This window comes from Parambassis ranga, chromosome 5 (assembly GCF_900634625.1).
Source record: "Parambassis ranga chromosome 5, fParRan2.1, whole genome shotgun sequence".
Lineage (NCBI taxonomy): Eukaryota > Metazoa > Chordata > Actinopteri > Ambassidae > Parambassis > Parambassis ranga.
The window spans coordinates 14,410,368-14,436,879 of record NC_041026.1 but is presented as its reverse complement, the minus strand read 5'-3'; the positions used below and the strand labels follow the sequence as shown (position 1 = coordinate 14,436,879).

The window sequence follows — 26,512 nt, the reverse complement described above, 5'->3', positions numbered from 1 at the left end:
TATCCCAGCTGTCACTGGGTAAGCAGACAGGTCACAAGCACATTTGTGTGCTAATTATTATCCATTTAACACAAATTTGGGTTACTTGCATATACCGGTAGTTCTCTACAGTACCCTGGTGCCAACATTTAATATCAAAAAAGGTCAAATGTTGACTTCGGTGTGACATCATAACGTTGTGCAGATTTGGATTTAAGCTACAGCTTCATTGTAGATCCAAAGGGGTGTCAGTTCCTGTGTGTGCCCTCTGCAGCTGTGTGTGTGTGTGTGTGTGTGTGTGTGTGTGTGTGTGTGTGTGTGTGTTCTACAGTGTTCTGTTTAAACACTACAAGAGAGAGATCAGAAAGCAATCAGTGGTGAAATGTAGACACACAGGTTGGCAGCCTGAGGGCCGCAGTGGGAGAAGTTGAGCTTATTGACAGGTTTGTATGAGATGTGTTACTGCAGTCGCCCTCAGGGATGCAGCTCACTATAGCACAACTGAGGCAGAAACCAACAGGATAGATTAACCTCTTGTGTGTCAATGAAGGGGAACGAAAGATGTGTCAAAGACAAAGGTAGGAGAAAGCGTGTGAGGCATTAATCAATAGTGCGTTCACAGTCTTTTAATAGAACTTATTATCTGAATTAACTGATTTGTTTTCTAAATAACACTTTTTGCCATAAATATCTAAACATATTAATGTTATAGTTTTGGTTAAATTAGATGTAAAAGTTTCTTTAAATTTTTAACAGGTGTAGGTGGAGATGTCACTATTCATTTCTTTGCCCAACTTTGGCACATGGACGCCAAAGCCGCCATGTCTACCATCTATGCTACATACATACATAAGTCATCCAATCATCACTCTGCATGATGATCTGCTGCAGCTGCATAAACTACATATTCTCCATCAGGACTGGGCCTCCACCTTTTCGTGCCACATGTGCTGGTGGCCAGTGAAGATGACAATGAAAGCCATGTCAAGGAAGTCGTAATGTGCCAGCACGCCCACGTTAAGCTAAAAACAGGTGAGCAGCTCCTCCTGTCTAATGTTTATTCACTTGTTTTCCTTCCACAATACATCCCATACCATGATCCATCGAAATCACAATGTCAGACTGTGTCTGACAACCTCCTCCATCCTATTGAACCACCAAATATGCTTTACACCAGCTTTTCTCAAAATGGAGATCACAAAGTTTCCCAAACATAATATGAGAGTGGAAATGTATAACTGTATATGATTCAGAATATAAATATTGGAGTGTATATTGATCTGCAAACTGATAAATATTTTCTTAAGCAAACAGCATCTTCTCGGGTATTTAACCCATTAAAACTGTAGACTGTAATAAAATGTGACATAAGACTTTGATGATATTTACCATGCCGGTGATTTTTCACTTAAGAACTTGAAGGATGGAACGTGGACGTGCTAGAGCTCACGTCTACTTGCCCTGCTTCAACCATTGAGCACATGTTCATGATTTAAATGGTGAATTAATAAACCAATAACACAGCACTAACAGTTCCTTACTTTCAACATACGGGTCTATTTTGGAACACATAAAGCTTGTTAAGGTTTTAGCTCCACAACAAATACTTGCCGCTGGCCTCCATTACCGGTTGCTTTCCATAGAGTATGTATGTAATGAAATAAACATGTGTGACAGTGAAAACATTTCAGCACATGAGAATATTTGATAAATGAGCTGGTATCCAGCTCCCTAAGCAGGCCGGAGGGGCTGCAATCAAACTGAAGACTGCATGTGATCCACAGCTGGAGTATTGACCCGATGTCTAAACATAGAGCCAGTCAGAGGCCTGGTGTTGGAGAACAATTATAGCTCTCGAAAGACAAAAACACCTTTTGTAGCCAGGCCTCTGTATTTGTGCAAAGTCTCACACATCAGTCCAGAAATCAATAGTAACTATTCTCCTGGTGTGCATTTGTGTGTGTGTGTGTCTGTGTGAGTCCTGTGGCTGAGCTCATAGTAAGTGGTGGGGTATTTTCCCCCTACTCTTGATTGTACAGCTGACAATAGCAGTTAATGACAGCAGAGAGTGGCTGCACGGTTGGACGGTGGGGGGATGGGAGGACAAAAATGGGAGGAAAAAAAACCTATTTTCAAAAGCATACGTGGCTTTTATTCATAAAGCTTCATGCAACATGGCCAGCGGTTGTCTTTATTAAGCTCCAAGCACTCTCCACGAGCGCTGCGAGTTTCAATTAAATCAAAGCTGTTTGAAGGCCTGCCGACATCACAGGGACAGAACAAAAAGCTTTCAGCAGGTTGTGAATGTAGTCAATTGCAAACAAGATGTGCATTTCAATGAATCATTCAGACTGGATGGGGAGAGGAAATGGAGGGGTTATACTAATAAAAACACAGGGATGGGTTAGAATAAACAAAGCATCACTGCGACTTTGAAAAGAGGATTCCCTGTATCGCTCGGCTTTATTTGTTTCATCTCATCTTTTGATCCAAAAAAATACAGCAATTTATAGCAGAAGAAGCAATTTTTATATTTTCAGTGTGTAGTGAGCACGACCATGTCAAGGAGACTACACGTGGGCTTTTAAAGCAGACTTCAGTGTGATATTTTGGACCTTATATTCTCTGCTGGGGGCTACAAGCATCATTACTAATAATTAGTCATGATAATTATAAGCTACATCGGCTGCAAAATGTAGGTACAGACAGGGGTCTTTTGGGGCATTTCCACCATGGTCTGATTGACCTTTGCTTGTGAATCACTGATCAATAAAAATAAATAAATTACATCCTCTCATGAATACTTTTTGGCTGCTTCCAACTGGAAAAATACTTTCACCTGTGGGCTGCCTGCTGCTGGATTTCAAACCGGACCAACATGGTGGCTCATTTAAAAACTCTCTTTATACATAAATGTGTTTCGGAAAACTGTGAATCATTTTACATTAGTTTGTAGGGTTCTTTTGGCTGAAGATTCCAGAAGTAGTGAGTTGTTCTATGTATACGACACCTTATTATCTTTACAACACTGACAGGATGCTTACAAAGACAATGAATGTGCACAGGTTTTAGAAAATAGCATAATAATTCCTAAATATTATTTAGAGAATCTTTGGGTTTGTACTTAGAATGTAAGAATTTAAACCGTGTTTTATCCATGCCTAACTAAACATGGGGTTAAAAGGCCAACCTCCTGTCTACACATAGGAAGGACCATATGAAACACTGTGATTATAGATATGAATAAATCATTCACGTTGGGATTGTCCTGACTGAGTGAGAGGTTTCATTTTTTTCTGTAGTTGTAAGTTGTGGTATAAGCTATATAGAGCTACTATAAGTCTACAGAAAGTGCTACAACTAACACGAGCTCAGGCAAACGTGTAGGATGAAACACTGTGAACCTCTCAGCTCTTTCAGTCAAAGTACAGGCTGATCCCAGCGTGGGAATCCCTGAGAGAGCCAACAAGACGAGGCTGCTCTCATGACATAAAACTTTAATGAGAACAAAACTATTACACATCAGTTAAGCAGCCGCTGAGGTCGGCTCCTTTATTGACTAGACTCTGTCTGACAAGACCACACACACACACACAGTGGTAGACACATACATGCTCTGGGTGACACCACCACAGGCTCACACTCAATATGAAGCATTTACACACAGACACACACTCAGCTGAAGGAGCTCTTACTATAGTAGATTAGGTGTGATAGATATTGATGGTTTTCCATCACTGTAAGTCCTGATCAATACAAGACATGTTCCTTGCTTTGCTACTTCCACCAAATAAGACTGATGGTGATGCTTTAAATCATTAATAGGCCATTTAAAATAATAATTAGCTCTGGCATTGGACAATTCATTCTATTCGCCCTGAAGCTATAGTGTCAGATGTACACCAGAGGTTCAAGCTGAGTCTAAAACACGCATGTCCAGGTCAGGTCTGTGTTTGTTGATGGCTGAGATTTTTAATGCTGGCAGTGTGTGTGAAAAATCGATGGCATAGCTTTTGTGCCAGCCCCCGGGCCGTGCAGGTCCCCGCGGACTGGCTCCGTTTATTGTGCTCAAAAAAAGGCAATTACAATGTTAATGTGTCGCAGCAGGAGAGTGAACCCGACCCGCGCCGGGAAGGAGGACGCGAAAGGTTTGATGGAGAGAGCGAGAGTCAGCGTGGGTTAACAGCAAAACGGCGTCAGGGGAGCGTTTCTGTAACACGCAGGAAGGCAAGGAGGAAGAAAAACACCTACAGATAGATAGATAGATAGATAGATAGATAGATAGATAGATAGATAGATAGATAGATAGATAGATAGATAGATAGATAGATAGATAGATAGATAGATAGATAGATAGATATCTGGTGTCATTTATCATTGTCTCCATGCAGACAGGAGCCACCATGCAAGACTAATACAAACCCTTCTCTGAGGAAGTCTCTCGGGAGCCCATAATAAGCCATTAAACAGGCGCATTAGGAGTAATGAAAAGGCTCTTAGTGGTTTACCACTGCGGGCCACCTGGATTTCTCTGTCTGCGTGGAAGTGGGCGGCGGCTGTGATTGCTTGATGGCTGCTGCACAGTGAGGGGAAGGGAAAAAAAAATTTGAATTCCTTGTCATGGAGTGTTTTTAGTTTGGATTGCACCACTCTGGAAACGGTGAGAAAAACGCACAGTAAACATGGACCAAACGCCTGTCTCTGATCTGGGACTGAATTTTTGTTTAGAGAAAGACCCCACAGTCGTAAAATGACATAAATATTCATTTTGCAGAGGCTCTCCATGTAAAAACGTCTCTTAAGGGACAATGTCTCACTTTGGAAAGCATTTGTCATGGCCATCAGCTGAGCTGATTGTTGGGGTTTCATGTGATTTGTTTGTGTGTGTTCATCTCAGAATTGACGATGACGATGATGATGATGATGATGTTCATGGTGATGATGATTCCACACCCATTGGTGTGGCCATTTTTACATGCTTATTTGCAAAGCCATGCATAGGATTTCTGCACAAAAACAACAGGATGATCTAAAAAAACCCTCTGTCGTCCTGTCTGTTGTCTGTTTATTTATTATCACAAACAAAGTTAACTTTGTGTCATCAGAGTCATTTAAACCACCAAACTGAATAGAAATCCTACCACCACCCTCACAACATTTAAAAACCACAGACTCCTTCTGCTTTGCACTAAACAGCCCAGTGAAGCAGATACACATAATCCAGTCGATAACACAGGCAGAGAGCTACCTGTGATTGTGATGCAAATATTAATGGACTCTGAGGTCCACTGATTAGCCTGATGTGGGCTAATTTCCCCTCCTGCGCGCTCCCCTGAGAGCGCAGAGTGCCTTTTCACTGTCTCTTATTAATTGAGGAGTATTGGTGGTATTTTCAGCCTCGCTGGGTTGGCAGACAGAAAGCATGCAGCCAGACAATCATGGGTTAAACGGCAGGTGTAGCGTGGCACGCAAGATGACTGTGTTTCAGTCTCCAAAAAATGTTCACATAACCAAAGGATTTGTGCGTTTAATTCTCTGCTTTATCCTGGCTCAATATGGGTGGTGCGATTTCTACACTCCCTCTCTCTCTTTCTCACTCACACACACACACACACACACAGTGTCATTACATTAAAAAGATGTAGTGGGTGAGGTAAAAACAGCAAAGCACTGTGATCCTATAGTAACTGCTGTTAACGATGCCATGGAAACATACATTAAATTGCAGGTAATCTTTGACACTCCAGGCGCTCAAACACATCAGAAGGCCCACATTCCGTTTTCTTTTGTGTATCAGCACCAGTGCCAGTCTGTCCGGGTCTTTATTTGGTGCATAGAAAGCTCTTCCCAGGAAAAAAAAACATGTTTCGAAAATTATTTTGTGAATCGAGGAAAAAAATGTTGGGGGATGGTTTGGTGTTGGCGTGGTAGGGGTTACATGAAGGCGGAGAACCTTGTGCCAGCTCACCCATGTGTGTAATGCGAAAAGGAGAGCCGAGGGGGGAGAAACAGTACCGAGGAGGAGGGTGGGGGAATATGGTGGTGGTGGGCACATTGGAGGAAATGAATTTGACGACCACACTGCCATTTTGGATTTGTCTTTGTATTATAACTATAAACCACTAAAACGCATAGACAGTGCAAACTCGGACATCACAGATAAAAGAGCTTTGATTGGGCATATCTGCCTCGACAGAGATGAGGGTCCTCTTGGGACGCGACACCGTGACCTTCTGATGACTCTCGGGCTGGGTGATAAACTGGGAGAATCACTTTCCTCTTTTGGTGATGAACGATAACGAGGCAGCTCAACAAAATCAGACACGAGAGTGTATGGGTGGAAAAACGGATGCAAATCTCGGTGTTGCATTTATATATATATATATATATATAATGAGACCATGTGAAAATAAAATATATATATATATAAAACTCCCAGAAACCTTAAAATGTGTGAATTTGACTCCAGCGTTTTGAAAAAGTTTCACTTGGTGTCATTATTTCTGCAAAGCCAGACCAACACATTGTCCTATTTTTTATTATTAATTATTATTATTATTAGTTATTGTGTACAGCAGGTCGTGAGAAGGTCTGCAGCCGCTGTAACCTGCTGGCTGGTGGTGTCAGGGCTGCTCTTTTCATCTTGCTGCACACTCCATCAGACAGCGCAGCGCGCGGATCAGAGGAGGGCTGCAGCGCGCTGATAACAGCCTCCGTCATTAACTCTTTCATTCAGCGCACAGAAAGCAGCCATTTTCGTTCCCACAGCTGAAAGCTGAACCAAAAAAAAGCACACAAGCGATTTATATGCCTCGTCTTTTATAATCAGTTGTTTTGGAGGGGGGGGGGGGGGGGTGTTTACTCGTGATGCAAAGGCCTGATAGAGTCCGGCCTGCTCCTCCATCCCGACCCAGACACAGCACATGATCGTTATGCAGTCTGGCTTAAAGCTGAAAGATCATTTCTTTTTTTTTTTGTAAAAAGATGAAAAATAAAACAACCCTTTTATGGCTGTCTGTGGATGCTCTCACAGTGACGCATTTCATGCTGACCAAATATAAAGGTTATAAACCCAAAAAGTACCAAAGTGCCTTTTGTCATCCTCTTACCCACAGGCCCAACAATAACTAACAAAAATAATAAAAAGCAAACAAATGTTGTGTGTTTTATTAATTCCACTGCATCACGGATCTTATCAGGTTACAGGCTATAAAAGAAACCAGACCGAGCTTTTAATAGAGCGCATTAATATTTATTTTTCTCACGCTGAAAGCAAATCGTCTGAATGGATTCAGACAGCGTACTGTATGTTAGTTCAGCCTACTGAGCTATAGGCCAAGCGGCTTTGTATCATGGTGATGAACTCTGATACTGCAGCCTGAGGAAACACTGAACATGGTCGACACAAAACAGTAGTGACAAGCAATGTCAACAAACTGTTTACAGCAATTGGGGCCTTTGTTACTGGCCCACTTAAGCTTCATTTAAAAATGACTACAATTAAAAGCCTTTTTTAGATCGTGTCAAGACACATTAAATGTGCCAATGACACCATGAGACTCGACTTTAAAATGCCTTTTTATTTTTCTGCCTCCCTGTGTATTTATAGTAAGGTTTGTCTGGACTGTCTAGCCAAAGAATAAGAACAAATGCAACCAGACATCACGTGAGCTTGCGCACGCACACACACACACACTGTCATCTAATCTTTTCAAACGGGCCTTTCCATCATAAATACCGCAGCATAAACGCATTTTTTTCTCAATGAGGACACTGCTACGGGTCAGACACATCATTTCCACAGCACTCAGAGTTATGAATGAGTGAATGAATGAGCATTCTGAATGAAGACTGATAGCAGAGCTGGCGGAAATAAGACTACATTAAAGTTTCCTTTAATTTTGTACAAAAATTAAATGCTGCGTTTTTGAAAAAAAAGAAAAGAAAAGAAAAGAAAAGACTTTTTAAAATGTGTGCAGCCTCAATTTCGACATCTTACCATAATTTAGCAAAGACAAAATGCACGAAAATATTTGTTCCTGATCACCAACGCATTTTAAACACGATCCAGGTAATCCCAATAATAAGTTTGGTTACTATTTTGATGCTCCGAGTCCTCTTCGTTTGAAAATAGATGAATGGCGCAACTTTATATTTGGAAAAAATAACATTTGTAGGCCTAGATTTGTATGTTGAGTATTTTTTTATCCAAAGAGCTTGAGCTTTCTTCAAATTTCAAGCTTCCTTTTATACGCGTAAAGTTATGCAAGATTAGAGGCCCCCGGAATGTCATTGGATGTTAGGATGAGGTATTATAGATTATGGGTTGGGGAAGTGGTGGTGGGGGTATTGCAAGCACCTCCCCTAGAAATGCAGCAAATCTCTCCCGTTTTCTCCTGGTGGGGCACTGGGAGGGCTGGAGACGTGCTTTGCATTGGCAGGCTGATGAGGACACGTGTCTCCTCCCTGCCTTCCCCCCCGGGCTCCACGGTACCGCATTGGCAGCAGTAAAAGCACCTGAAAACCGACAAGCAACTCCTGGAGACGCCGTGTGCCATATAACACAAAAGAAAACGATAGTTATAGGCCCTGGAAGAACCTGTGGCTCGCCTTTTGTCGTGCGTAAAGCTTTTGCGCACACCGCTGAACTGCCTCAGAGACTGAATAGGTGCGCTACTCGTCGAGCATAAGAGCGCAGTGCCAGGATGCAGAAACGGAGCAGCGACGTCTGAAGGTGACATGAGCCAGGGGATAATCAAGAGCAGCAGGCGTACTGTGAACAAGAAGTGGAGATAGCAACTGAAAACCGTCGGTGTCTTGAAGCAAAACTTGCGTTTTTCCCTCGTGGCTTTAATCTCATGCAGAAAATCAAGAGCTGCAATCCAAAGTAGCTTCATTTTTATACTGACTGGAAGAGAAAAATACTAATTGAGCTGCAGACAGTTGAGAGTCGGGAGAGGAGAGAAAAATGGCGACGTTAATTAGAAGCAAGATTTCAAATAAACTGTCAAATGCAGCCACGGCTGTGACCAACAAATCCCAGGCAAAGGTGAGCGGAATGTTCGCTAGGATGGGGTTCCAGGCCGCCACCGACGAGGAGGCTCTGGGCTTCGCCTCCTGCGATGACCTGGACTACGATCACCGGCAAGGCATGCAGATGGACATTTTGACATCCGATGAGATGGGAGGAGGAGGAGGAGAGGGGAGCGGAGACGGAGGCGCACTGGAAGGGGACAGTCACTACCAGAGGGACGGCACCGGTCCACCGCACTCTGCCTCAAAGGATGGAGATCCGACAAACGAGTTGACTGAAGTCAGACCAAAAATCACCGCATGGGAGGCGGGCTGGAACGTCACAAACGCAATCCAGGTAAAGACGCACTTCATGGATTATAAGCGAGCGGCTTCGGTGCTCTGTTCTAATTGGCTGAGCCGCCTCCAAAGCGACTGTGAAATTGTGAGATAAATATACACCTGCGATCACATAAGAACTTTAAAATATTCAGCCATAAACCAAAAATAAGGTTTTGTCCCTTCCAAGAAACTTCATCGAGTTGCTCGATATTAATATTTATAAAGTAATCAGTCTGAAAAAATAGAGTAATATTTTGAGGGTTTCATATCAGAGCAGTGCAGAGATGTTTTAGAAATCCCCTGGGCGTTACAATGCGCTGAAAAATGGAGGTAGTTGATACCCTGTGCCCCCTCCTCCCCCTCACTCACATTCTTTGTCTGTAGTGATGTCCAGTGTCACAGATGCATGTCCCTGATAACTGTTCACATAATACTCCGCATAGCGATGAATGCATGGACAAAGGAAACATTCTGGAGCATTTGTACAGACAGACTAAATTTATATCATCTATATAGATCTGATTTAAAAACAGGATGCTGCTTAATTAATTGAATAAAACTCATCCATACCAGGGAAATGGGCTAAGTTGTCTGGAGACTTTTACGCACGGCATCGTAAAGCGCAAAAGGCCAATATACATATATATAAACTGAATAGAACATCACATATCACATTATGCACAGATTACAGTGTGCGCGCGCATCGGTGGATTGTTTTTTTTTGGGTGCGAGGAGACATCACGTTTAAAGCGAGAGGGGTTTACTGAAGAGAGGAGTCTGTGTGAGGAAGCTATGCGACAAAAGTCCCTAGACGCAACCCTTTTGATGCCTTATCAGGGCCGTGGTCACGGCAGCCACCGTGACGTCAGAGTGTGTCTCCTCCAACTCATGATGACGTCAGAGGCGGGCGGATGCGCTCAAAGCGAAGTGGAAAACCCACCAAGTGAAAACTGGAGTGGCATTCACTGAAGAGAAGCCCCCTAGTCCCCAAAATGATATAAAATAGTTCAAAATAATAAAAAACATTTTCACAAAATCAAAATGTCTTCACTAACACTAAGTGATTATCCTCTAATTATTCTTCCCTGTGTTTCCTTCTGTGTTTGCAGGGGATGTTTGTTCTTGGGTTGCCCTACGCTATTCTGCATGGAGGATACCTCGGACTCTTTCTCATTATTTTCGCCGCCGTGGTGTGCTGTTACACGGGGAAAATCCTCATTGCCTGTCTGTATGAGGAGGACGAAGACGGGCAGCTCGTCCGTGTGAGGGACTCCTATGTGGACATTGCCAACGCCTGCTGTGCGCCCAGGTTCCCAGCTATAGGTGGCCATATCGTGAATGTAGCCCAAATCATAGAGCTAGTGATGACTTGCATCCTGTACGTGGTGGTCAGTGGTAATCTCATGTACAACAGCTTCCCTAACATGCCAATATCCCAGAAGTCGTGGGCCATCATCGCCACCGCCGCTCTCCTCCCTTGCGCCTTCCTCAAGAACCTGAAAGCCGTCTCCAAGTTCAGCTTGCTGTGCACGATGGCACACTTTGTCATCAACATCCTGGTGATAGCGTACTGCCTCTCCAGAGCGAGGGACTGGGCCTGGGACAAGGTCAAGTTTTACATCGATGTCAAGAAGTTCCCCATCTCCATTGGGATTATCGTGTTCAGCTACACCTCGCAGATCTTCCTGCCATCTCTGGAGGGGAACATGCAGAGACCGAGCGAGTTCCACTGCATGATGAACTGGACTCACATCGCTGCCTGCATCCTTAAGGGCCTGTTCGCTCTTGTAGCCTACTTAACCTGGGCTGACGAAACCAAGGAGGTCATCACAGACAACCTGCCCCCAACCATCCGAGCTGTCGTCAACATCTTCCTAGTGGCCAAAGCTTTGCTGTCGTATCCGCTGCCGTTTTTTGCTGCCGTCGAGGTATTAGAGAAAACATTTTTCCAGGATGGGGGACGTGCGTACTTTCCAGATTGCTACGGAGGCGATGGACGCCTAAAATCCTGGGGACTCACTCTCCGATGTAGCCTTGTTGTGTTCACCTTGCTCATGGCGATCTATGTGCCGCATTTTGCCCTCCTCATGGGTCTCACCGGAAGCCTGACAGGCGCAGGCCTTTGCTTCCTGCTCCCCAGTCTCTTCCACCTCAAGCTTTTATGGAGAAAGTTGCTGTGGCACCAGGTTTTCTTTGATGTCGCCATCTTTGTAATAGGAGGTATATGCAGCATATCTGGTTTTATCCATTCAATGGAGGGGCTCATAGAGGCTTTCAGATATAACATAGAAGAATAGATGCAGATCATTGCTGGAACTAGATGTTAACTGCAAATCCCCATTTAGTGAAAAAAATAAATAAAAATAAAAAACACACGACTTTCCCCAACCTTTGCGCAGCGCAGTTCCCCTCTGCTTAATTCATGCGTAAAAGCGCACACGGACATTTTCGCACTCATACAGTATTTGCATCAAACAATACACACACACACAGTCGGTGGCAGTGAGGTGAGTGAGGGAATCTAATGCATCTACAGCACACACACACACTATAGGGACAATACACGTTGTATAAATATGCGAACAGAGTACATATACATATTTTCCAGTGGAGTGAACGTTTACAATATTGACCTTAAACAAAATTGCAAAAAGGGCAGTTTGCCTGTTCGTCGCTCTTGTGGTGCTTCCCCACATGAGTCTTCACTTCATGTAACACTCGAGTTTGTGATGGACGGATATTATGTGACTTCATGATGATTAAGACGTTTTTAAAAAATAACAGAAAGGCCACTTTCTTCTAGGTAATTTGCAATATGTATGCGGGTTGAGAGTGATGAACAAATTACAGAGAAAAGGCAATAACCAGTAGAAACACATGCAATTAGAAATATATAAAAGGATAAGAAGTTTCGTTAGAAAAGAGAAAAATTGGACCTTTTCCCGTCAATAAATACTAAATATCTGACACAGCAGCTATACATACTATGCATTGAATGTATGATATTTCAGACACTAACATGATGAAACTGGAAAGTAGAAATTTTAAAAAATTCTTAAATTTCGGTTCCTCTGTGTGAACGTGTTAATGCTTTGATAGGCCTATTTTTCATTCTCAGTATGTGTCTTCTTTTTTTTTTAAGCTTTCCAGTTGGCAATAACAAAATTCTGCTAACGTCCTGCCCCAAATTACAGCTAGATGGGGACCCCAAAATAAAATACTGCACACTCAATTTTAACACAATGCATTAAAAAAAAATTCGGTGTCTGAAAATCTAAAGATGAAAAAAAATGAAGATCATTAAAGAGGAAAATGTGCATACAGACATTTTTCATTCTGTGCAATCCAATGGGTCCTGTGGAAATGTTATAAAACCGTATGTGTAGTGTGTTATTGTGGTTTCAAAAAGATGGAATGTATATCTCAAAGTCGTTATCATATATCGTGAAATTAATATTAAAGAATAAAGAAATAAGTGAAATTATATTGTAAAAATGTGTGTGGTTTTATGTAAAACGAAAAACGGTCAGAACATGTATTTTTTCTCTATAATAAAAGACAAAAATGATTTTTTTTAGTTGCATTCATATTTATTATTTTCTGATTATTGGATTTGAGTTTAAAGGCTGTGCCGATTGAAAAACATTAATAATCATACAATATGTACGTCTCAGAGAGAGAAGGGGGATCACACTGACAAGACTCGATCCGTTGTATTATATGTGGCAGGCCTGAGTCTGCAGAGACACTCAGAGCATGCGTGTCTTTCCACTCACATTCCTGCATGCTGAAATAAAATGAGCACCTCGACAGATTTTCTGCCGCAGGCATGCATTAGGCCTCGTGGCAGACCTGTTCATCCACTCTGTTGATTTGCCCCTGCATGCTGAGGCAACATCTGGACAAACTATTTATTTCTGAGTGGCCTCATCTCAAGCTGTTGAACGACTCCGAGTGTAGCAGGTGCATATATGAATGCACATATTAAATCTTATAGCAAAGGCCCCAGGGCCAGTTTACGCGAATGGGTCGAGGGGGGAGGCTGAATATTTATACAGCGAGAACCGGATTAACTGCATATTATAAAACTAAAGAGCCTGCAAACATCTCACTGCAAAACCATCTTCAATAAATTATCAGAGAAAGAAAGAATATTATCAAATATATTAAGCATTACAATTACTAGTTTTGTGGTTTAAAAAAAAACAAGAATGTTTGTTTTACCTTTGAAACCTTCAACACAGGTTTAGGCCTTTTCTATTAAGTATCATCATGCATGTAGCGCCATCTAGTGAAGAGGAGTGGTAACTGCAGAAAACAATGAGGCCTAGAGTTAGTGCTGCAAACTGCAACCAGATGAGTTCAATTTTAAACAAACTATTCATGTTAAGTTCAATTATTTTACATCATTGCCTTATACAAACCCTAATTTTCTAATCAAAATCGATTTACCTTTAAAATACGGTTTAAGGTGTAAACAGTTTTGCTTAAGTAAATGATTTAAAATGGACATGCAGCCCAGAAAACTTGAGGAAAAAAGTAATTGTCACCTATCAGCAACACTCACCTTAGCTTGTAATAGTTCCCATTTTTCATTAATGCCCTTTTCCCATTTGTAGGGGTTTTCCAGCGCCCTCTGTTGACAGCACACTACTAGACTCTTCATAAAAATGTTTGTAACAGTCAAACAACCTCACCCACCTGGCATTAGTGCACAATCACATTTGCCAAGTGAGCGCTAGAAATGCAAATAAGACAAATTTCACCAATACCGGACATTTTAGTTGTTAAAGAATTTATTATTTCAAGTAACGCCATTTAAACAGATGCAATAAAATTCTCCTAATTATGCAAAAAACACGGTGTAATATTTACAGTGAAGAGAACAGAATACCTGTACAGAGCCCCAGAAATGCAGAGGATGATTTTTGAGGGCTATTTTGCACTGCCTGCAATAAGATTTCTGATTAATGGAGAATCAGTGCATCATCTGCCACTCACTCTAGATGTACAAATACATTTACAAGTAAAACCACGGGGACTGGTTCACTGAGCAGATAGACTGCAGCTCAAATTATGACAGCAGAGTTGGATGACAGCTTTTACTGACTGAACTTCTTTAAGGGGCTCTGTACAAAGGTAGGACAAACTCAAAGGATAAGAAGTTAAAGATAAACAAGTGGCTCAAGATATTTGCAGACACATACCAAACACATCGAGGGATTTTGTAGTCATTATAGCAGCAGAAGCAGAGTCTGATAAACCAGCAATACTTTTTGTTCATATTCCACACCTTTGTGTGGCATGTATCTGATCCACCTTCTCATGTTCATCCCTCAGCTGCTGGGCAGATAGCCATCACTCACACGGCTGCTCATTATTCTGGGTAGTGGGGGTTTTGGTCGAGTATTCAACCACCCAGGGATGGGAAAGGACTCCGTGGATGGGTAGTCTGTGCATAGGATTGTGCTTTAGCAGCCTGGCAATCAAGTCTTTGGCTCCGGCACTGATATTGGACTGTGGAGGGTAAGTGTACTCCACCTGGGGAGACAGAAAGTGGTACAAAGATTTTATATCAAATGTCACAAGAGAAAAGCTTTACTACAGCAAACAGATGGTAACAATTGGAAACTCGTCTGCCGTTGGTGTGTCATACCCTTGAAATTCTGCGGTAGGTGTCCTCATGGGTTTTTGCTTCAAAGGGGGGCTTCCCCACCAGAAACTCATAGCAGAGGACTCCCAGACTCCACAGGTCCACCTTCTCATCATGAGTTTTCCCCTCAATCATCTCTGGGGGCAAATAGTCCAGAGTTCCACACAGAGTGGATCTCCTGTGCAGGAAAAAAAGTTACAAATTAAGGCACTTAGTCTAGAGAAAACAGAAGCCTTGACACGGACAAAACCAGAATCATTCTTAACTTGAGCAGACACCTAAAAAAAGAAGAAGGCTACATAACAAACCAGGGTTGAGGATCATTTCCATTTGAACATATACCGACACAGATACCCAAAGGTACCTTTAACAGTTCTTCGCTCCTGTACTCTCTGTACCCTCGTCAATCACTGCCGTTACACGTCATTGTGGTCAGTACCAGTGTTTACATTCTTCTGCATAAAATTTCATTTAATACCATTTTTTATACCAAAAGAAATAGAACAGAACCACCACTAAAAGGCTAAGCCAACCTCCACCAAGATGTGTATATTGACACAAAAATATTTACAACAACAATAAGCTATTCGTTTGGTTAGTTACCTGCAGAAGTGGATGAAGCTGTCAATGCCTCACTTTAAGTCACGTCATCCTCAGAGGGTTCATCTGTGCAGGTGCTGACTGCAGATGTACCCCTGACATCCGTCTGTGACTCAGGCCAAATAAAATTTGCATACTCTTCAAATGTAGCTTTTAAAAAATTTTTTTGAGGAGGTGCTTATAGGTGTTGCGACCGGCAAGTTCACCATCACAAATACTCCAAAAACCTGAGATGACTTAAGGCTGTTACATACTCTCAAGGGCTACGAGAATAAAATTACATTACTTTCTTCTCGGAGCCCTGGTTTGGAATTCTTGCAGCTTGTTCTTGACACCTCGTCTGAGCATAATGATTCAAGAACTATTGCGATTGGTCAGAATTTTAGAGCGGGCGTTGCAAAAACTGCTTCACCACTAGTGCAGAATGCAAACATTCCAGAAGTTAAACAATGCTGTCTGCCAGACCTATTGTTCAATCTATTATGTGAAACTGCAAAATCACCAACTGTGAAACATGTTCCCCCTCCTCTGTTTCAAACACGTTCGCCTCCACCTTTTCCAAATCAAAAACTTCCATTGTTCAGCAGCAAAACGTCTTCAACACACTTGCATGTGTGACGTGCGCTGCAGGGCTCTATGAGAATTACTTCATATATGTTTCTCATGAAGCATGAAAAGTCCTCCATTCGAGAAAACAAACCAATTTCTCTGTTCTTGTACACTATGTATCCAATAACACACCCGTTACCTACTTCTATGGATAACGGTAAATATTCTCCTCTAGTATCTCCGTTTCCCAGTCATGAATATACAGATACACAAATGTGTGCTTACCTGGAGGAGGGTGTGTGGACAGACCAGCCAAAATCTGCAATCTTCAACTCCCCATTGGCCCCTAGTAACAGGTTCTCTGGTTTAATGTCTCTGTGGATCACCTTCTTGGTGTGGCAGTAGTTCAGGGCATCTGCAAGCTCCATGATGTACTAACCGAGAAAGCAGTGTTTTAATTATAAAAGACAATTCATTGTATGCATGTCATGCTTAACTATTTTTTTTTTTTTTTTAAGAGGACTTACTGTGGCACTTCTGTTCTCAGGAAAACTTCCACAGCGCTGCAACTCGCCAAACAGTTCTCCTTTGGGTGCAAATTCAAGGATGAGATACACACGAGACGCATCATGAAAGTATCCGTAGAGGCGCAGGATATTAGGATGCCTGTAGGACACCAAGGAATACCCTGATAAATCTTGTGGAGACTTTCACAAAGACAGTTGGTGGGCAGCTGCTTTTGAAAGAGTTTCACAGAATGAGAAAAAACATTCCTAAAAAAAAAAGACTTAAAAAAAATTGCTGATATGTTACTACCTTACAGCTACTACACATTAAAAATACACTCGGCTGTCAATTTCTCACAAACCCAAGATAATGTCATACGTGGGATGGAAAAAAAACAGAAATTACAAAATACTCATATCCAACAATTATCCTTGTCACTCTGCCATTTCGATTCTGTTAACACAACTTCCATGACATATTACCTGAGGTGAGACTGGATCTCCACTTCTCTCCTTAGCTGGTGCTCCACCCCAGCCTTCTCCAGCTGCTTCTTGAAGAGCACTTTTAGGGCCAAGATGAACTTAGTTTGTCGTTCTCTGGCCAGGTAGACATTGCCAAACTTTCCTTTTCCTAAAGGACGGCCTATGTCAAAATTTTCCAGGTTCCATCGTTTCCTGTGTGAGCATAGCACCGCAGTTACACTAATGATGACATGATCCATAAAGAACATAAAACAACAGTACAAGGATTCATACTCAATGCATACTTTGATACAGAAGCATCTGTGTGCTCACTTCTTGCAGGCTTGCCTTAAAAAAATGAAAGACAATATATGTTAGCATCAAATCTAACCTACAAAGGCTTGGCATTTTTGAAAGTAGTATGCTCACTCTGGGGCCGCTCTGGCTTTTCTGAATCTGATGGGGGGTTTGTTGACTTTGGCATCAACTTGGTCTCTGGCTTCACAAGTGTCTTTGGCTGAGTTTGCTGGAAACCAGGTTTGGGGTGTGGCACAGGATTTCTGTATTGAGTAGCAGGGTTCTCGTTCTGATCACCAGGCTGCGTGGACTTGACAACAAGTGAGCCATGAGGTACAGGTTTCTGCTGGCTCACTGGCCGTGGAATGCGCTGTGGTCCATTTGACACACCTAGGACCCGCTGATGTAGAGTTGGTGTGACTACGGCCTTCTGAACACTCAGAGACTGCTGCGACACAGGAATCCGCTTCGGACCATCACTGTTTGACTGTATTCAAAAGGAAAATCAGAATCAGATTCTGATGAAAAAGCACCATACCCTACATAAATCAGATTGAGCTTTACTTATCTCTAAGATTCAATTGCTATGTTTTCTATTATTTTAAGCATGTCTGTCATCGTCTCGTGGTTACGTGTCTAAATGTATACATTATGTAGTCAAACATACTCTGTGAAATCATACAATCTTAGCACAACCAGTGTCATATGGCTTTTGAAACCTTCAAATCAAAAGTATCAACAGACATTCAGGAAACTTAAGTAAATCAAAATGCCTTTGCTTTAACACACAAACATCTTTAGTAAGTTAACCAGAAAGAGTGGTTTCATGATCATTAACGCTGTGGTGGTGTAGTGCATTACCTTCACTTCAGGCCTGTTCAGTAATGTTCCCTTGGTAACCTGGAGCACAGCAGAGTCCATGGCAAAGTCCACAGTCTGAGAACATTGTAGTTTATTCATTTAAGTATTTCACAGATGATATTAAAGTAAAATAACAAAACAAGTCTGAATAAATATGCAATTTTGAGTAGCAGCGGTAGCATAGCGCTATCCTCATGAGTCTGTTAATGTTTATGAAATTATGAATAAACCTAAATAAAAAGGACATTTTGAAACTGTGTGTTTAAAAAGGTGCTATATAAATAAAGATATTATTAAATAAAGTTATTATTGTTACTCACCGTCGCGTGGCTGCTAATATTATGGACCGAAGCTAACGTTAGCTTCAGTCAAATAATACGTCCTTTACTAGATTCGAGAAGTAGCTAATGATAAGAGAACACCCCTTACCTAAATATAATATTGCACAATGACCAATAGCATCCACAGTCCAGGAATTTATCAAGAATTGTAACAGCTCGAACGCAGAAGACGTTTCCCAACCTAGCTAGCAGCTATGTTGGCTAGCTAAGAGACTGGACGTTTATTGCTACCTACATACACAAAAAACAGCATTTGCAATGCCAGGATAAAATTACCTTAAATCACTCTGTTGTTGTGAAGCCTCCCGTGTGTTATAAAAAGGCTATTACAGTTTAGACAACGAATAGGTAGGAATTACAAAGACGTGAGATCGCAAACATTCACAATAGCCGACCAAACATTTCACTAATACGCTGCCTGTTTGATTTCAAACGTCCCTCTGTTCAAAACCTTTAAATACACCGGGGGCTCCGATTGGCTGTAGGAATGCCGACACTCGCTTTTAATTGGATGATGTGCCACCCAGACAGGAAGAGCACGTACAGCAGAGGAAAACCGTCAAAGCAGCGCATGCGTTCTGTTACTAAACAGAAAAAACACCCGATTCGTTTCCGGTCAAAAAAAGTTACCAAAATAAAACAGGAAGTAAAAAGAAACTACGAACAAAAAGACAAAAACAAAATCGTTACTCCTTACGAAACAAACTGGCATCATCGTTTTTAAAATTTTAAAAATGGTTCTTATAATATTACAACTTTATACTTGCCATACTATGACTCTTTTCTTGTAAAATAACTGATTTTAGAGTCTATCACAGCAGAGGATGTATCCTTCAGCCGTACCAGCCTATGGACTTTTACCCTTAAATAATACAAAAAGACCTAAAACACTGAAACACTACCAAGAGCCTATGAAAAGTGGAGTGTACAGATGTGCAGTCTTTGTCAGGGACCGCAGCAGCTGTTGGGGTGTGTAAGGTCCTGTATAGTGTTCCTGGTAGTCACAATAGAGAAAAACATGTCACAGATAATTTAAACACCTTTATTTTAAAACAATCATGTTACACATTGGCCAGTAACTTTTAGATCAGCATGACTAACTACAGTTTTAGGTGAAATTGTAAGTCTAGCACTTGGCCACCATGTGGCAGCATGTGGCTCCTGCTAAGATGCATCATCCATTCATAGTATTACCTGTACAATAACTCTGTTGGAATGCATACTCTTTTACTCATTTTATTTATGCAAAGTTTTTTTTTATAGACAACAACAGTAAGACACCTAAAATAAGATACAATAAGAAAACACAAAAACACAGCAACAGTACTGCCATCACAAAAAAACAAATCAAATTCAACATGTCTGTACATATAAATGAAGTGTGCAAAAAAAGTGTATAAATTAAAAGCAAGTCCCAAAGTTTAAGCCACCATAGAGGAGCAGAAGCGATATGGATGCATGCCAGGCCCAGTGCTCCAGTCTGTTTAAGTTGTCTGTAGAGAATGTCTTTCTCCTTTGTTGATGTGATCCATAAAGGCACCCCAAATGGCATGATATTTGGAGTAAGCATCAGCAAGTTTGTAACGCACTTCTTCGAGGTACAAACAGGAAGGAATGCATACTCTTTTGACTAAATTCTTTATTTTGACACAGTAAAGACAACTTAAAACAATCATTAATTTACCGTAAATAACATTTACATTTAAATACATTTTTCAAAATGTAAGTTAAAGTTTCACTAAAATAACATCCAGGGTTGAGTATAGCCACAAAGATTACTGGCAAGAGTGTTTAATTTTACACGTTGAAACATTTTATTTTATTGCCACATTCTGCGTGTCCTTTTCCACAGGCACTCGGATCAAAATTCAAAAATTACAAATTCTAGCTTGTCACATTTTTTTTTTCAACCAAACTCATACCTAAACTCCATCAAAACAGTTTTCCTAAATAAATATTCCTGTTACAGGTAAAAAATATATATTTATATATTAAATAAACTAATGTGCTCACATCACCAAACTGCTGTCCACTTCATGGAAAAGAAGACCTTCTCAAACACACGGAAATCCCATAAATATACAAAATAGCTCCTTCAGCATGTGTAGCAGCTTTTTTAAGTTATTTTATAAGTGCAAAAAAAAGTCACTGTGAAGTGCTCAGCCTGTACACTGAAACAACATGCTGATGTGCTGAAACAAATTCAGGTATTACAGTTTTGTTCAACTCTACACATCAGACAGATTGCATTATGTTGACAAAGCATTTGAGAAGGTGTTCTACATGAAAAAACATAAATACGGCAAGTACCTTGATCCCTTCATTTCACTTAAATACCGAAATACAGTATTAGTTATAAATTAATAACAATATACTTCAGGAACAGGCTTGCATATGTTGCCTGGAACAGAGTGTTTTTATCATTACTGAGGTCCCACAGGAAAACATTGCTGAGATGGTCCTGACTGTGTAACATTTCACTGCCTGTCGTTACAACCTACTTTGTACCGTTAACATGCATTTCTCCTGAACCCCCATCTCCTCATAATGTCTTCTCCTGCAAACATACATATTTGTCACAGTCATTTCCATAAACTGTTTTTGTTTTTTAAATCTCTGTCGCTGTAAACACAGAGTTCACACCAGGTCTGCTGGTATTCTGAGGTATTTTACCACAACTGGCTTATGTGTTTGTAAGAGGCTACTGGACAAAAAGCAGTGTGTGCTTTGGCACATTTTTTGTGTTTCCTAGTCTTTCAATGCCTCGGATTCCTCTTTGCCAATGCTACATGCTTCCAAACACACATATGACATTAATGTTTACATTGTCCCTGAGTGTGCCCAGCATCTCTCATCACTGCAGCATCCTCTTTGAAAACACCCAACAATCTTCTTTATGCTGCAGTCTGCTGTTTAAAATATATCTAACATAGATAGTGAAGTTGAGATGGCTGAATTGACCCTTAAATAATACAAAAAAGCCCTGAAGCATCAAAGCAGCACCAGTGCATCAAAATGGGAGGCTGGTTGTCCTGATGAGCAGTCTCTTCCAGACTCTTTTGGACAACAGAAGCAGGTGTCATTTCTCAGTGACAGCAGCTGCCATTGGAGTACGTATGGTCCCGCGCGCTGTGGCTGCCAGCTCCTCTATCTCTGCATTCAGCCGTCTGATCACCCACTCCATGGCTTCGCGGCCCTGATCAAAAACAAAACATACAGCTTTAGTCTGTATGAAAAAAAGGATTCAAGGATCAAGTAGTAATCCTGTGACCTACAAGGATACCTTTGTGGAAGGATTGTGTTATTCCTACTGTATTTCCCAATAAATATGGCCTCTTCTCCACATTTATGAAAACATATTGAAACAGATACAGTACACCATTACCTTTACATTTGTCAGTGTGTTTCATGTGGTTCAAACTAGTTACAAGACCACTTTAACTTTGTAAAATCAACTTTTTTTGTCTTGTACAGTGTGTGCCTTATATGTAAATCACAGCATCGAGCAAGCCTTTTTTTTTGCACGTGTGCTCCCCTAGACCTTCAACTGACAGAACCAGTGAAGGAAAGAGAAATACGTCCAAGCTCAGGTTCAATGTTGTGTCCCATGTAAGCAGTGCTTTACTTGAAGTGTTCAAAGAATGTGAGAATGTTGGGCATTTACCTTTCCAGCATTAGCAGAGATGGTGCTGGCCAAAACTCCCTCCAGATAACTGCTGAGGCTGACCCCTTTCACAGAGATAATGGCCTCCTGAGTCAGTACTGTTCTGTAGATGACAAAGGAATTCAAGGTTAGACTCAAGATGCTTTTTAACAACCACTTAGAAATATCACAGATGCAAAAACCTACTTCTCTGGATCCTCTGGGTGTGGTGTGTATGTTAACCGTTCATCTACTGACACCATGTTTGTGAAAGTGATCTGTCAAGGAAAATGTACACGTGGTGAATTAGTGAACAGAGGTATCAACACAAAGGTACATTTTAAATCACAACACAAAGTAAAAACTGCCAGCCAAGCCTTCAAACAGTCAATTATGAGCTGAAAACCAGTGCAACAAGCAGGACTTGATTCCAGATTAATTCAGCATTTAAATACACTGAGCTCATGTGTTCAGTCAGGTGGAAGTCAAGAAAGCGATTCTAAATGGGTGGTGTTGGTTGACAAAGTAAAATGGTAAAACAAATAGTAAACAGGGTTTTATAAGAATATATGCTATATAAAAACGTCCTTTACAGTCATTAATACATCCTATTTTAACAGTAAACAGGAGTGAAACATGAGATTTGTTTCTGTTGGACAAGGTCATGTCCTGTGTAGGACATTCAACTGGCAGTACATGTAGGTAAGATTGTGTTCTAAAAGAAGGTCAACTATCAATCAATGAAAGGAATTTCCACACTTTTGACAGCATCTCTACTAAAACTGATCCACTTTCTATGTGCTGAGCACTCTTTGTACTAGCTGCTATTCTCCCTTTAATGTTCCATATCAAGGCAAAAGTGTCATTTAATGTACTTACATTTGTGGACTGAAGCTCGAAAGTCTTCTCTTTGGGATCGACGACTGACTGCTCCTGAACATATGTGCATGTCCGTGTGTTACCAATGAGCTGAAGACAAAAGCAAAAATGCACTTTACTACAGGTTGAAATTGATTACAGTAGTTTAATCTGAGCTAATATTTTTAACCACCACAACTATTTTTTGATTTAAATGGATACGTGTTTATTTAAAATGTACTTTTATATAATGTGTAATGAAGCACAGACATAGGAACCAAGCAATAAACTGCTGCTGATGAAACCTCTAAACCTCAATTGTTGCTGGGATTTTTGGTTAGTTTCTCAATATGCCACAACTTCAGCTCCCATTAAGCCTTGGGAGTAGCCTTCACAAGGAGACGTCCACATGATACATCAAGCTGATACGCAAACACCGAGGCTAAGAAGTGATTTCCTTTGAGACAATCTGATTAAAGGACTGCACTAATATGCTATCAATCACAGGGCCAGACTGTGTCTGTGTCACGGACTGTCCTTGGCATGAAAGAAGCTATTCATAGATGTCGTCAGTGACTACAACTCTGTCCTCAGATAGGCAAGCAAAGGTCGGTGCTAAAGGACTGCAGCAGATTGGCCAATGTTTACATAGACACTTTCAGCAGCCTTATCATTCTTGAGTTCAGAAAGTCCAGGTCCAAATAACTTGTTGCAGCACTTCAGAGAACTGTCACTGCTTTGCTGTCAAGTGACCTCCAGTTCTAAACCAACCTGACATAGAGGCGGAAAGTTACATCACATGCTGGCGCATGTTACATCCAAGCTATGACAAAAATGACACTACCGTGCCCTGTACAGCACGAGCTGTGGCAAACAGCCATGAACTCTCCTGGGCATCAGTCAGCAACCAGGTCTGCCGCCGCCGCTGCTAACCCCAGACAGAAATAGCCTTGCAGGTTAAGGTCACGCTTGCTGGGTGGAAAGCATTAATCCCTCACTTGTACTGAACTGCTACATGCTATATCTAGGTGCTTGAGTCATGTATTATAGTCTGACTTTTTCCAGTACGATATGAGAAAATTAAATTTATATTTGGGTTTTGATACTCACAGATTTGACTATGGATGGTAGACCCCACTCTGTGCTGAGCAGTCGTTTACTGTGCAGACGTCCCTGTTTGTCAATGTCCCTGTCCAGAACATCCACTCCGAACACACTAGGGTTCATGGGGTTGGGGTACTTCTGCATGGCAGCTTTGATCACCGTCTCCCACGGATGGCTGTTGACAATTTCACATTTTAAACAATTAAACACGGATGAAAAATATACACCCTACACCCACTACTGCTGTTTTTGTCAAATGTAAGTATGTAAGGTACTATATAGGCTAAAAACTAAATCAAAGAGCATTTTTATGCCACTGCAAACAATTTAACAATAGCACAGGGAGAATATAGAGTAAAAAAAGTGGTTTTAGTCAGTTAGTCAATATTCAGTCAGTCAGTCGTTATTAAACATATATATGACATACTGTCATTTGATGTCAACATTTACTCATTTATGATTGATCATGATCGTAAATAAACCATTTTAAAGTACTTTGTGGTTTAAAAATTTGGCAGTTAGAAAAATTAATGTATTCAAAATCCCTGTGTTTAATGTTAATTTTTTGAAAGCACCCCTGAAAGACTTTGCTTATTAGACACGCAGTGACACAAAGAACTGAATGGTTGCCACGGAGACGGGGGAACGCGCCGGCGCAGTCCTGTGACGCAGACAGTTATGTAGGGGAAAGGTCGCGCTCTGCGGGCTGTAACAGAGCAGCTGGTTACGCAATTTGAAAAAAAATTCTGCAACCACGTACTGATAGTTGTATCACCAATGTATTACATGTGTGTTTCTAAGTGTTCGATCGCTGCGTATGCCTTGCTATCTTCAGACATTTTCTTTGAAAAAAGCATACGGACCTAAGCTAGCCAGGAAAATCTGGCTAATGTTCTAGCTTTTGCTAATAGCATACAAGCTAGTAATAATAACGTTAGCGCTAGCCGCCTTTTCCTTTATCGGTCTTTGCTGCGTTAAACACTGCGTTTGGCGTTCATTGGATTAAAACCAGAGCCAGCTGGTGTCCCTGAAGCAGACAGTGAACCTTAACCAGTATCTGCAAACAAACAGCATCGTATGAAGCGACAGTTTACTCACTTAAATACGTGTTCTGATGTCCAGATCTTCATGATTCAACTACACAACCGATGCCGAGGATGCGGGAGTCGACGGCGTGGATAAGCCGGTAAGTAGACAGTGTCACACTGACAGGAATCACGGAGCCACGCTCAGAGACAACCGTAACCACCCTCCCCCTTTGAATCAGTCACGTGAGTGTTTTACGCACTTCCGCTAGTCTGGCACATACCGTAAGAGTCCACTGACCCTGAGAACAGCGGTCTAAGATATTTTTATATGGAAAATAGGAACTTGACTGTGTCTGCAGAGGACATGTCATTATAATATTCCACCTTACCGCTGAGTGTGTTTCAGATTAAGCAGGGCAGACTTTGTAGAAATCGTCCATTTAACCTTCGTTCAGCTCTGTGAAGGTTGCAGGTTCACAGCTGACGCAACAGGGTCGAGATCGACTGAACATTGGTCAAATTATTGTTGTTCACAATTATTTCTCTAGTCTGTAGGTGCTATATTAGTAGCTTATAGTTTTTTTTTAATGATTTAAGTCATTCTTTCATTTTTTTAAGACGAATTTCCTAATTAGGTGTTTGCTGCTTAACCTGAGGAGTAAAGATATGGAATCTTATATCTTTTTAATTTACTTCCTCTCCTCTGACCACCACTTTACTTTTGTGCATAAAAATACAAAGCATACACTCATTGCTCACATATAGGCTTCCTGAGAGGAGTCACATTTGAGCCATGCAGCTTGTAATATGTGCAAAATGGCAAAATTTAGATTTTTTTTAAAAGCATTTCAATAGTTTTAAAGTGAAATCAAGACTCATTTTATGGAGTTACAAGTTACAACTCACTCTGATGATACTTGCTCATAATAGTCTTTACTTTTCCCTCTAATTTCTGCCTGTTATTGTCCTCAAAGTGGCAACCCTGCATCTGTCACCTTACTCACATGTGATTTACATGAGTCCTCTTTATCACAGTCCATAAGTCTACTTGACTTCATTGGAGTTGTGCTGGGACGTTTCCACGTCACGCATGCTTATCTCAGAGTTCAGATACTCGGGCCAAATTTTGTGCAATCTCCATGTTGCAGGCTTGTGTTAAGTGGGAGGAAACTGTGTGACAGCTGTGTGACAGTTAGCGTGCTATCAGAGTGCTGTCCATCACTGCAGCTATGTTTGGTTCAGTTCAACTGATGAAGCTGGTTAAAAAAAAATATTTT

General features: G+C 41.2%; 3 protein-coding genes across 4 annotated transcripts; 1 reads left to right on the top strand and 2 right to left on the bottom strand.

Moving 5' to 3' along the window:
- The first annotated feature begins 8,401 nt into the window (after window positions 1–8,401).
- On the top strand, window positions 8,402–12,553 carry slc32a1 (solute carrier family 32 member 1). The gene is made up of 2 exons (XM_028406650.1): window positions 8,402–9,349; window positions 10,443–12,553. The coding sequence occupies exons 1-2, from the start codon at window positions 8,948–8,950 to the stop codon at window positions 11,628–11,630; spliced, it is 1,590 nt and encodes a 529-aa protein (XP_028262451.1). The 5' UTR covers window positions 8,402–8,947; the 3' UTR covers window positions 11,631–12,553.
- Window positions 12,554–14,151: 1,598 nt separating this feature from the next.
- On the bottom strand, window positions 14,152–19,019 carry aurka (aurora kinase A). 2 transcript variants are annotated; one of them, XM_028406180.1, is made up of 9 exons: window positions 18,879–19,019; window positions 18,262–18,336; window positions 17,533–17,887; window positions 17,409–17,451; window positions 17,125–17,316; window positions 16,663–16,801; window positions 16,421–16,569; window positions 14,990–15,164; window positions 14,152–14,874 (listed from the first exon to the last, which is right to left on the bottom strand). In XM_028406180.1, the coding sequence occupies exons 2-9, from the start codon at window positions 18,319–18,321 to the stop codon at window positions 14,692–14,694; spliced, it is 1,296 nt and encodes a 431-aa protein (XP_028261981.1). In that variant the 5' UTR covers window positions 18,322–18,336; window positions 18,879–19,019; the 3' UTR covers window positions 14,152–14,691. The 2 variants fall into 2 exon arrangements, with proteins under 2 accessions (XP_028261981.1, XP_028261982.1); XM_028406181.1 differs by lacking the exon at window positions 18,879–19,019 and adding an exon at window positions 18,582–18,817.
- A 1,373-nt stretch (window positions 19,020–20,392) lies between these two features.
- prelid3b (PRELI domain containing 3) lies at window positions 20,393–25,477 on the bottom strand. Its single transcript, XM_028407199.1, has 6 exons — window positions 25,306–25,477; window positions 24,214–24,382; window positions 23,125–23,214; window positions 22,453–22,523; window positions 22,267–22,369; window positions 20,393–21,798 (listed from the first exon to the last, which is right to left on the bottom strand). The coding sequence occupies exons 1-6, from the start codon at window positions 25,335–25,337 to the stop codon at window positions 21,682–21,684; spliced, it is 582 nt and encodes a 193-aa protein (XP_028263000.1). The 5' UTR covers window positions 25,338–25,477; the 3' UTR covers window positions 20,393–21,681.
- Between the last annotated feature and the right edge of the window lie 1,035 nt (window positions 25,478–26,512).

Bases quoted from the DNA above. Each gene is read 5' to 3' on its own strand.
- aurka (XM_028406180.1), bottom strand. From the start codon at position 18,321: ATGGACTCTGCTGTGCTCCAGGTTACCAAGGGAACATTACTGAACAGG. The intron at 17,888-18,261 runs GTAATGCACTAC...TTTTGAATACAG, and splicing joins TGAACAGGCCTGAAGTGAAG to TCAAACAGTGATGGTCCGAA. The intron at 14,875-14,989 runs GTATGACACACC...CTGTCTCCCCAG, and splicing joins CCTACCGCAGAATTTCAAGG to GTGGAGTACACTTACCCTCC.
- slc32a1 (XM_028406650.1), top strand. From the start codon at position 8,948: ATGGCGACGTTAATTAGAAGCAAGATTTCAAATAAACTGTCAAATGCA. The intron at 9,350-10,442 runs GTAAAGACGCAC...CTGTGTTTGCAG, and splicing joins ACGTCACAAACGCAATCCAG to GGGATGTTTGTTCTTGGGTT.
- prelid3b (XM_028407199.1), bottom strand. From the start codon at position 25,337: ATGAAGATCTGGACATCAGAACACGTATTTAA. The intron at 23,215-24,213 runs GTGAGTATCAAA...TTTTGTCTTCAG, and splicing joins TACCATCCATAGTCAAATCT to CTCATTGGTAACACACGGAC. The intron at 22,370-22,452 runs GTAGGTTTTTGC...TGTCATCTACAG, and splicing joins CACCCAGAGGATCCAGAGAA to AACAGTACTGACTCAGGAGG.